The following is a 12,091-nucleotide window of genomic DNA, read 5'->3' on the forward strand; positions in this document are numbered from 1 at the left end:
CTCCTTGTGATTCTCAGCAACTGGTATTCAGAGGCATACTGATTCCCAACAGTGGAGGTAGAATAGAGCCATTGTGGCATAAGGTAAGGGCTGGCTACCATATTTCTTCATAATGGTATATCTACTATTCAGGGCTATAACCTGTATTTGGTTGACCAATACAATTTATTAAAGAAATAGGCAATCATTGGGCAGCCCAGCTGGACATTACTCAAACAGCCTTACAAACCTAAGTTCCATTGTAAACAACTGATAGACCGGAAGGCACAGGAGATGAAATGCGTTCAGCATGGCAGAGAAAATGTGCAGCTGCTTTCATGCTTTGAATGAAAGTTCCAGGTTCAAACGCCATTGTGCCCAGTAAAAATATAACAGTCACTACCAGTCAAAGTAGACAAGACAGGACAGATAGAACGCAGGTTGGATTATGTTCTTCGATTGTGAGCTAAAGCTGCAGTTTGCAGATGTCTGCATTCTAAGGCAGTCTTGGTGATCGATAAACTTCCAGCCAAGTTGTATGCTAGAGGTTGTTGAGCACCTTGGTTTTTGTATTAGAAAACACCAGATTCACTAGGCATTAAAGGGCTTCTCCAGCTCTTGCTTTAGACCCTATAATAAGAATCCCATCTGAAGGTTATGACTGTTCAGTTAAAGTTCAGGTTAATTACCACAAACAACACTTACATCTCATAAGCATAGAAACAAGCCTATTATGGAATTAAAGTCAAACAATAAGCTTTAATACTGTTATTAGAAAAATAGGTACTGATGTATATAAAGGTAGTTACAATAAAGTATGTTATATTTTTGTAGTTGGACATACACTACAAAAACAGGCCTAGTCATAGAAGTGCAAAGCAAGTTCTATTGGGACTTTTTAAGCTAAAAGATTAAATGAGTTGTGGAAGTAAACACAGTAAGAGACCAGACAAACTTCTACAGAGCGATGAAAACTAATTAGATGAATTTATTATGCATACTATACAAGGTGGATGTTGGTAAGGAGCAACTGAAATTTTCACCACTTCAGCATCAAAAATGCATTAAGGAATATATCAAACCAAACAGTTCTTTTGTGGCCTCTGCACACACACTCTCCTATGACAATGAATAATGAATGGATGGGATGGGAGTGAGGGGAAGAACACTTCTGAATCACTTAATTACTCCACTAGTTAACTACTGGGAAGAGTTTGGGGGTTACAACATACTGTCTTCATTATAGACGTACTTGAGCACTACTAATCACTGCATAAAGCTGATCGATTGCTAGACTATAGTGCAGATAGATCTCTGAAAAAGGTCATTTTATCAAATAGTAAAACTCATATTATACAGTATGTACACAAGTTTTACAGCTTTATCTTGTTGGAGTAAGCTTAAAGTTGAAAGTTAGTAATCCACTTGCTCTTCTATAAAATGATTGTTGATCTAGCTCCTTGTCTCCTTCACAGCATAGATGATCAAACTATCTTCAGTTGAGGTTTATCCAGAGACACAGGTCCAACATCAGAATGAACTGGTTGGTACTGTAGTATATATTCTTATGGATCACCAGCTTATGTTCTCTTTACAGTCTTTAACATTTTAATTCATTGGTGGACACGGAAAATTTGCAGTCACAACAATAATATAAAATAGCAAACTGTAACTGGGGGAATGGAATGTTTAGATTTACATGGCTATTTATACCTCCCTATATGTCAAACCAGCTCATCTAACTATGATCTGTGGTGTAATAGAAACTAGGAAATATTCCAAGTCATTTGCTGTTCAGAACTACTACTTTTAGGCCAGTCACTTTTCAGAAAGCCTAGCTTTTACTTATTTCTACAAAAATAAATTGTGAATGTACATTAGCAACCTTCAATAAAAAGCCACTTAATGTTACCTTGTTCCTCTTGCATTAAACAGAGGGCTGTTCTCCTCAACTTCACTTCACTAATAACAAGGTATTAACTTCGCTATTAAGTCTGTTTCAGTGAATATATTCATGTTACAGGGAGATTAAATCAAAATGAGATACAACCAATTACTGAATTACTTCCCATAGACAAAAACTGATATGCTAGAGACTTTGAAAGTATTTTCCTCATTTAAGACAGAACAGATAATGAAAAAACAGCCCTAATCTCCAGTATATCTAAACCTAACACCCAAGTATTTTAAGATACCCAATTTTGATACAGAAACAAGGTTAAGATTTTTTAAAAAAAATTGAGAGATGAAGACAATGGGAGTTAGTAGTAATCAGTACCTTTGAAACCAGGTCTCTTGATTAGTATTATAGGTCAGAACTAACATGATTATATTATTAGCTGTATTGTCTCAAATTTGCTTTTTAAAGGGTGGGGGCTTTGCAAAAAAAAGTAAGCTCTTTTGACAACTTTCCCCCTCCCCCCAAAAAAGAATCCTCTTGGAAGAAGCCAGCAGAGTCTTGTTTCTTTTACAGTGTAGGTAACAGGGAAAATAATATAAAATTCCTTTAGCACAGACAAAAATACCACCATAGATGTTAACTAGTTTTAACTGTCATTTCTATCCAATATGCAAGGCAAATAGGTCAATTCACTGAACCACTCCTGCTGTAGTATTGATAACATACTCTGACAAATAAAGACTTAGAATGTTTATCATGAATCACTACAATATATGTAAAAAAAAATTTCAGTAGCACTTCCCAATCCAAATGTATGGATTACTTAACAACTAGATGTTCTTTTATGTGTCAGAGACCTCTAATAGCATCAAAATATACCCATATTTTCACATTCCAACATATCCTGCATAGATTTTAAAAGATGCAGATGTTGTAGTAGCTTTGGAATACCCTAGTTATCTACAAGTTGCTTAACGTGATGTACTTACCTTTAAAATAATTTAGCCCCCTTGAAGTGCTTTGCCTTAAGGTATACCAGCTAAAGTGTTTTGTATCTATAGTATATATTTAGACTAATCACTGTAGGTTACTGTTGACACAGAGAAAGGATATACTAGCGAAGCCTTTCTATAATAGTTCTTTAAGTGATTTCCAGATTTTAAACGCAGAAGTCTGTTATTTTCAGTAACATAGTTTGACTCAAATGAGGATTGTGACTTTCAAAGGTACAGAATTATTTGTGCTTCCAGTTGGCACATTTTTTTTAAAATGTAAAGTTAACAGATATTTGCAAAAGTTGTGCAAAACCATCTTATTTACAGAAATGGCACAAAAGTGAATTCAGTCTATGCACATGCACACTTCATTCACTTCAAAAATGTGTTCTACACTACAGGACCAAAAGGAATACCAGCTTCAACAGGCAGTTGTCGATAAGCACGAGTTTTACAAGAATTACACCAAAATGAGCAAATATTGCCCAAGTAAAAAATCTATTGTTAAAGCTGAAGTAGGTTTAAGGCCATTCAAGTTCAAGAGCAGATACACAAATTAAGTCAGAGCCCCATGTTTTGTTTTGTTTTAAATACATGCTTTACCTTCTAGCAACTTGCGGTCTAAAACCTCTAGTTTACAAAACCAAACACAAGAAACACAATAGGTGGTTGTATTCAATAGAAACATACTATGCTGTAACTAAGGTGAACTAAAGAAAGCAGAAACATAAAAAAAATTGTCAAACCTGCTATGTCACTTGCTGGAACCAGCCCTACAGTAGCGAATAGGTAATATGTACATTTTTCAAGTAGATTACTTTACATTGCTCTAACAAAACGTGTCCTTTTTTAAAATCAGTGCATTGTTCTCAATTCTTCCATGGACTACACAACTTAATTCTTAACAGGACTCTCTTACAATAGCAGCACAAGCTACCACTACCTGCAAAGCGGTCAGTCAATGACTTAGTGGAAACAAAAAATGTGAGAAGTAACTATTAAGGAAATATTAAGGGAATGAGAAGATTCATGCAGTTCTGCCATCTAGTCAGCCAGCCAGCTTGCTAGCAACAAGAGAGGGTTTCCGCTGTGGAAGGTCCTGTGGAGTGGGAATGTGGTCACCTGTAACTTCGGTCTTATCAGGAGCTGCAGTAGGGAGTTGCTTATTCTTCATCTTTGCTTTAGCCATATTGTAATCCCCAGAATCAAAGTACTTTTGCTGTAAGGCAAGAAAGAATCGGTGAATTGAGTAGAACAGAAACACACACTAAATATACTACTTTCCCCAAGAATCGCCTAACTGTACGACATTCTGGGCTTACTGTAAGAACAGCCTGCTGGATCAGGCCATCTAGTGCAGCATCCTGTTTGTTCTCGCAGTGGTCAACAAGATGCCTGTGGGAAACCCTCAAGCAGGTTTTATATAAGTTGAGACAGGAAAACGAAACTTATACCTGATCAAATAGTTATAACCCATCAAATGTAGCCTGTTAGTCTAAAACCAGATATGTAAAGGCTAGGGAAGTTTAAGAATCTTGCTTAAAGCATGTTATTTATCTTAATGAACAAAACAGGTGTCTTTATATTGCAGCCATGTGAGTAATTAGCACCTATGAACAAACAGAGCAAAGTCTGAATAAAACTATTTCAGCCTTGCAGAATTATAAATAGAAATAATATTCAAAGAAGATTATGGGTTACTTTTATTGCTAGCATTTTCTTGCCATCAACAAGTGGAATTATTGTCTATTAGTAAAGGTGTAAAGCATTACAAAACAGGCTTCTCTTAATTGGCACGTCCACACTTTTAAGACAGATTATACTACCGTAGATTAGCAGCTGCAATTTGGGGGTTCGTTTTATAAGCCCAGTTGCCTAATACGCTGGGCAGCTCCGAGCCGAGAGAAAGCTGCCCGGCGCGGAGCAGAGCCCATTGCCGCTGCAGGGGGGCGCCGTCCATACCCAGCGTATAAGATGACCCCCGGCTTTTTAACCTCTTTTCCGGGGTTAACAAGTCGTCTTCTACGGTATTTGTTTAGGAAACCATTTGTTTATATTTCAGACAGTCCTGGTGGTGAAGGGGTTAGTGTTGAGATATGACTACAGCAAGTATGTTTCTAGACTACAGGTCCCTGACGATTGGCCATGCTTACTGAGGTTAATGATAGCTGGAGTCCAGAGGGTCGCAGGCTCCCCATTTCTGAACCAGAGAGATGAAGTTTTGAATTCCTGCTCAGACACTAAGCTCGCTGGAATGTTACATTGCATTTCTTGGTTCTACCATGGTTCTACCATGATTTATTATCTTCAGCTCATTTTAAATTAGATATAATCCAATATATTTTAGAAAGCATAATTGGTTTATTTTCTGTTTTTTTTCAAACTTTGCTCTGTTTAATATTTGCTTTCAACCAAATGTGAATAATTATGTTCTTATTTGTATAAACTGGGGGAAAGGAAGTTGGCACTGTTTAATTGCTTACTCAAATGTTTCTATCTATTCCCAGTCTTCATAAAGTTCTATATGGCATATTTTCTTAATTGCAATGTGTTCAGGTACAAAAAATATAAAGTTGAAGAATTAGCACACGGAAAAATATATTCACACCTCAGATTAATACCCCCAGTGAAATCCCCATGTGTCATTACCAGACAGTGGATTAAACACTAGCTGGAGCCAGTGATGGTTATAAAGTTTAAAAACTATTCTGGTGTATACTATATTATATAGGTAAAAGCCACTTCCATAACACTCTGGATATGGCAGCTATACTCCCCTTCAAAACTTGGTTACTTGATAAAAGCAGGACTCTGCAGGCAACTCTCAATACAATCACGAAATGTTGGAAATAACTTTCAGAACTACGGAGTTACTAGTCGAGGCCTTGGCGATTATTCCAGTTTCACGTGAAAAGATGCATAAAGAGGTCCCTCTCATCTGAAAGGTTATCCTGTAGCAAGTTAAATACAATCTAATCTTAAGGGGTTGTTAGGCTGTATAGTAAATTTCTTGGTGATGGAAAACAAGAGTACTTGCCAGACCTTTTGAAAAATGCTGTATAATGTTCTAATTTCAGAAAGCCTTTTAAAAAATTCACAGTATTGCTAAGGCATTGTCCACCACAATATTAATGTCACTTTTAGTACTGCTGCCCATTTGTGGTTTATAAATATTTGCTTTAGACATTTGCTTTATGCCTGTTTATTTTTTTGCAGAGGGACAGGACAAAAAGTTCATATATAATTTAAATAAATGATCACTAATATGGAGTATGTGAATACTTGAGCATGTATGCTTTCACTGTTCCAGTTTAACAATCCCCACCTTCACGACCAAGTAGGCCACAAAATACTCTGTGTTCCCTAAAGCCTTATTAAGTCTTTAAAACTAAAGGAGAATCTGTACCAATGGACCAATTTTAGTTTTCAAGTTAATGTAACTCAGTGTTTGAAACTAAGTAGGCACCAGTCACATTTCGCGACTGGCATCTGGCCTTTTGTGAGCAAGTGGAGATGTCTGGTGGCCACATTTGGCGCCTAACATTTCCATCTTGGCTGGCTGGCACTGCTGTGATGCTTGCTGGGCAGCTTGCCCTAAAATACATGACTCTTTTGCTGATGCCCTGCCCTGCAAATCAGCTGGCTTGCAACACCAAAACAAGCTCCAATGTAAAGAGGCTGTTTGCTGGATGCCTGATCTGCCGCTGCAGGTGTGTGAGGGTTAATGCTGCTTTGCACACCTCACATGTAGAGGGAGAACACAAGGCACTGCCAGGTACAGCCCAAGGGTAAGTGTCAATGGTGGGGACTGAGGCGAACCAAGGCAGAGATGCCTTGGTCCCAATAATGGTACTGCCCAACTGTGGATGCTGGTTTTTATTTTCTTCTGGATCAACAGTTACATTTGCTTTTTATTAAACTGTGTGTTCTTGAAGAAACAAGTAATTCACGCAACGTATTTTCACAGCTCTTTTAAGCAAAGTGTGAAGAATGCCTACTTTTAAAAACACACAGAGATTGGAGGGAAAATGTCAATTTAGAAAGCACCATGCACCGTTTGTGGGCTCTGATATGAAGTGAAGTATGCTTTCACTGAATCACAACTGAAATTGATAGGCCTTTACTGCCCAGAAAGCATGATTGAGGTGTTGGTTTCAAAGCAAACTTCTCATCCATATGAGCAAAACTGGCATCATTGCAAGCAGACAGAATAAAAGGCTTTACTTGCTTAGACAGACTAACTACACATGGTTCAAGCTTACTCACTCCTTTCTGGAGCCGCTTTCTCAAGAAATCTGAGCCCCCAGGCTTTTGTCCCAGATGAGGATATCTGGCCTTCAACTTTGCTTCTTCAGCTTTCTCAGGACTAATCACCTTGTCTTCCATTTCCTGAAAACACAAGGAATTAGTATTTCTACTACATTACTTATGCCTTCCTTTGAATCATCTTGCAATTTCACAAAATGCCCATCTTTAAATATTCAACCTTTATTGGCTAATCCCCCCACCAGCAATATATGATGTGATTAGCCCTATCAGTTTTCACATCCAACGTATACCACACTTACCGTATTTTTCGCCCCATAAGACGCACCGGCCCATAAGACGCACCTAGATTTTTGGGGGGGAAATAAAGGAAAAAAATTTTATTTCCCCCCCCAGGTGCGCTGCGCTACACCAGGAGCTTGGGGCGTGCGGAGCTCAGCGCGCCCCAAGCTTCTGCGTGCAGGCAAGGTCTCCGCTAGCGTGGGAGAGCCGGGCGCCTCTCCCAGGGCTAGCGGACTCCTGCGCTAATCCAGAAGCTTGGAGCAAGCTGAGGTCAGCGTGCCCCAAGCTTCTGCGTGCCGGCAAGCAGTCCGCTAGCCCTGGGAGAGCCGCGGGGCTCTCCCAGGGCTAGCGGATCGCTGCGCTATACCAGGAGCTTGGGGCGTGCTGAGGTCAGCGCGCCCCAAGCTTCTAGGTGCGCGCAAGCAGTCCGCTGCCGCCCCAAGCCTGGCGCACCCAGCAGGAGGTCCCACCGGGTGCGCGAGGCTTGGGGCGGCAGCGGACTGCTTGCGCGCACCTAGAAGCTAGCAGTCCGCTGCCGCCCCAAGCCTGGCGCACCCGGCAGGAGGTCCCACCGGGTGCGCGAGGCTTGGGGCGGCAGCGGACTGGTAGCTTCTAGGTGCGCGCAAGCAGTCCGCTGCCGCCCCAAGCCTGGCGCACCCGGCAGGAGGTCCCACCGGGTGCGCGAGGCTTGGGGCGGCAGCGGACTGCTTGCGCGCACCTAGAAGCTAGCAGTCCGCTGCCGCCCCAAGCCTCACGCACCCGGCAGGAGGTCCCACCAGGTGCGCGAGGCTTGGGGCGGCAGCGGACTGCTAGCTTTTAGGTGCGCGCAAGCAGTCCGCTGCCGCCCCAAGCCTGGCGCACCCGGCAGGAGGTCCCACCGGGTGCGCGAGGCTTGGGGCGGCAGCGGACTGCTAGCTTTTAGGTGCGCGCAAGCAGTCCGCTGCCGCCCCAAGCCTGGCGCACCCGGCAGGAGGTCCCACCGGGTGCGCGAGGCTTGGGGCGGCAGCGGACTGCTTGCGCGCACCTAGAAGCTAGCAGTCCGCTGCCGCCCCAAGCCTCACGCACCCGGCAGGAGGTCCCACCGGGTGCGCGAGGCTTGGGGCGGCAGCGGACTGCTAGCTTTTAGGTGCGCGCAAGCAGTCCGCTGCCGCCCCAAGCCTGGCGCACCCGGCAGGAGGTCCCACCGGGTGCGCGAGGCTTGGGGCGGCAGCGGACTGCTTGCGCGCACCTAGAAGCTACCAGTCCGCTGCCGCCCCAAGCCTGGCGCACCCGGCAGGAGGTCCCACCGGGTGCGCGAGGCTTGGGGCGGCAGCGGACTGCTTGCGCGCACCTAGAAGCTACCAGCCCGCTGCCGCCCCAAGCCTCGCGCACCCGGTGGGACCTCCTGCCGGGTGCGCGAGGCTTGCAGACACTCGCCCGAAGCAGGGGGAGCCCTCCCGAGGGCTCCCCGTGCTTCGGGCGACAGGCTGCCGCCCCAAGCCTCGCGCACCCGGTGGGACCTCCTGCCGAGCGCGCGAGGCTTGCAGGCATTCGCCCCATAAGACGCACCCCGATTTCCTCTTCATTTTTGGAGAGGAAAAAGTGCGTCTTATGGGGCGAAAAATACGGTAATAACTGTTTTCACTAACTGAATAATACCAGGGTTACTGCCCATTTTACAAAAATATGTACACTGCTTTTAAGTTGGGTAAAAATGCATGAACACCTAGAGATTAGGCCTGTATATTTTGTGATCCACCCAGCTGAATAACCCTTCAAAAGATGTATACCCCATTTCTCAGCCAAGAATGGTTCTCAAAGCAGCTTACAATTACAACCACACACAAAGGTTCAGTATTTCAATAATACTTTGCCTCTTCCCTCACTCCAGAGAAAGAGTAAAAGGCACTGCAAGTGGACTCAGAACCCGGCTAATAGCCCTTCCACTGACACGCATGTAGCTCTTCTGCAGCCTACGATAGGTACAATAACCTTGGTCTGCAAACATAGGGACTGTCAAACAAGCTATAATACAGCTTTGTAGGTCACAAGTTATTTGCACCCAGCCTACATTTATTGTCTGCTATTTGAGGAATCAACATGAGCCACAACCTGGGATTATGTGGCCGGGAACAGAAAAGCATCAGAATATCCATGTGCTGCCCCCTCAGATAACAAACAGATGCTGGACAGTAGTTTTCAATTAAGTTCCAAAGCTTCACTCTGATAATGACCTCCTGTAATATAAGTGGTGCTAATATGAACACATGGAATAATAAGGACACAATCCAAACCATGTAGGTATGCTTAAAATCCACTGAGTTATTGCGTTAAAGCAGGCTTCCTTAAACTCGGCCCTCCAGATGTTTTGAGACTAAAAATTCCCATAATTCCTGACCATTGGAGGGTTTGAGGAAGCCTGGGTTAAAGTATCTTCAAGTTGCAGGTGTGAAAATATTGTTTTTATTAAAAGTCAGTAAACAAAATGCAAAAACAGTTAATTGTTTTAGACTTTTAATACATAACTCTTAAAAAGAACCCAGACCAACAAACAACTTTATATCCCATGGTAAGACTTCTTCACTGCAGGCCAGTTCAGAACAAAAAAAATTACAGGGAGTTACGTAGTCTCCCCCCTCCAATGCACTTTCAGCCCAATCCTACACATATTTCCTCAAAAAATCACACCAAGTTTAATTCTGTCTACTCCCAGGTATGCCTGAGTAGAAATGGCATATTGACCCTAATTTTTGTTCTTTATAGGCTAAAGCAGTATTTCCCCAAACCTGGCAATCCAACTGTTTTTTGGGGACTACAACTCCCACCATCCCTAGCTAGCAGGACCAGTGGTCAGGGATGATGGAAATTGTAGTCCAAAAACAGCTGGAGTTTGGAACACTGAAGCATAAAATCAGTCCATTACAGCTTCTTTACTGCACTAAAGCAGCATCAAAGCCTGCCTCTTTTGTATATACCAGTAATGGCCAAACTTGGCCCTCCAGCTGTTGTTGGACTACAACTCCCATCATCCCTAGCTAACAGGACCAGTGGTGAGGGATGATGGGAATTGTAGTCCCAAAACAGCTGGAGACCCAAGTTTGGCCATCACTGGTATATATGAAACAGAATGCTGGCAATTAACAAAAAACTAAGATTTACACCCATGGGCATAAAAATGATACCTCGAAGCGAGGCGGGCTAAGGGGGCTCACGAGCCGCGTACGCGGGCTCCACGCTGCACGTTGCGGGGGAGCGAGCGTGATGAGGGGCCGATGTCGTCACATTCACGCCGCGCTTTCCCCGGCTTGCTGCAAACCAGACAATACGGGCCCAAGGAGGCGCTTGCGGCCTCGGCGGCGGGCACGCCCACCCCGGGCTCCCTCCCTGCGAGTTCGAGACCGCGAATGGGGCAAGGCGACCCGGAGGCCTCATCAGCCCGCCCTATCTCGCCGGCGTTGGGAAAGCACCTCGTCCCCGCCGACCAAGGGAAATAATAAATAAATAGTAATAGCAATAGTAATAGTAACAAAACGTGAGGCGAAAGTGGCGCCGCCACCCTACGCGCTGCGGAACCAAACGCGGGTGGCCTCGGCGGCGCCCCTCAGCTTTCGCTCGCCCAGCGCAAAGTTTTGTGGCTCCTGCTGCGGCCGTTTCTCCACGAAGGAGGGAAACTCGCCTGCCAGGAGCGGAAAGGGAGGCTCTTAAGGCGACGGGGGGACGGCAGGGATACCCACACTCGCACCCACCACGGAAACTAGCAGCACACATACATATACATGCACAGAGAGGCCTTTCCCTAGACTTTGCGCCATATAATGCGCGCGCGCGCCAGGCGGCTGAGGTGAACCAAAGCTTCTCTCAGGAACCGTCCCCCTAAGCCCCCGATAAAAGAATTTGGGCCCAGAGAGGAAGGCAAGCCGGTGTGTGAGGGGAGACTCCCCTGACTAAACTTTCCCCCTCAGCCAAGTCGCGGCCTAAGCTGCCTCCGCCGGCTCCGGACATGGCGCCTGAGCGCTCTCCTTCCCTCTCGCACCGCCTCAGGCCCGGCAGCGACGCCTCACCTTCTGCTCCTCCGCCGAAGCGGGCTCCGGGCTCTCCGCAGACATGGCTTCCACACAACCGCGGCAGCAACCCACCGGAGGAGAAAGGCCTGGAGCCGGCGATCAGCTGCTGCTGCTCCTGCTGGTGGTACCACAACCGCACACAAGATGGCCGCCCGCGGACGACGGCGAGCCGGCAGGCTCAAATTTCTGCTCGCGTTCCGAGTTGCCCCGCTACCCTGCCGCCCCGCTGAAGAGCAAATGGATGAGGCCGGAGAAGGGCAGGCGCGGGATATGCGGCTCTCTCGCAGGAGGATCACGGCTTGCAGCTTGCGTGCGTCACATTGCGCTCCCCTATGGGATCCCGCTCGTCCGCTGTGGCATTCTGGGAGATGTAGTTTATTGGTGCTTGGGACTGAGCTTGATGTTCTCGGCAGCTCTCCTCTAATGTAGACGCGGGTGTTGAGAAGAAGGGTGCCGTCCTATCCCCAATTACACGGGAGTAAACTCCGTTCTTGAGAGAAAAGCAATGACAAACCTAGACAGCATCTTAAAAGGCAGAGACATCACCTCGCCAACAAAGGTCCGTATAGTTAAAGCTATGGTTTTCCCAGTAGTGATGTATGGAAATGAGAGCTGGACCATAAAGA

The 12,091-nt window shown here is 45.1% G+C and overlaps 1 protein-coding gene and 1 long non-coding RNA gene across 3 annotated transcripts in view; one reads left to right on the top strand and one right to left on the bottom strand.

The window, feature by feature from the left end:
- The window catches only part of LOC310693666, a 321,657-nt gene that overhangs the window by 234,027 nt on the left and 75,539 nt on the right, over positions 1-12,091 (top strand). The gene's annotated exons all lie outside the window — the stretch shown is intronic.
- ARPP19 (cAMP regulated phosphoprotein 19) lies at positions 948-11,794 on the bottom strand. 2 transcript variants are annotated; one of them, XM_083476059.1, is made up of 3 exons: positions 11,463-11,794; positions 7,141-7,263; positions 948-4,093 (listed from the first exon to the last, which is right to left on the bottom strand). In XM_083476059.1, the coding sequence occupies exons 1-3, from the start codon at positions 11,505-11,507 to the stop codon at positions 3,923-3,925; spliced, it is 339 nt and encodes a 112-aa protein (XP_083332185.1). In that variant the 5' UTR covers positions 11,508-11,794; the 3' UTR covers positions 948-3,922. The 2 variants fall into 2 exon arrangements, with proteins under 2 accessions (XP_083332185.1, XP_083332186.1); XM_083476060.1 differs by lacking the exon at positions 11,463-11,794 and adding an exon at positions 9,029-10,319 and having other exon boundaries at positions 7,141-7,437.

This window comes from Podarcis liolepis, assembly GCF_965112155.1.
Source record: "Podarcis liolepis genome assembly, chromosome: 14".
NCBI classification, from domain to species: domain Eukaryota; kingdom Metazoa; phylum Chordata; class Lepidosauria; order Squamata; family Lacertidae; genus Podarcis; species Podarcis liolepis.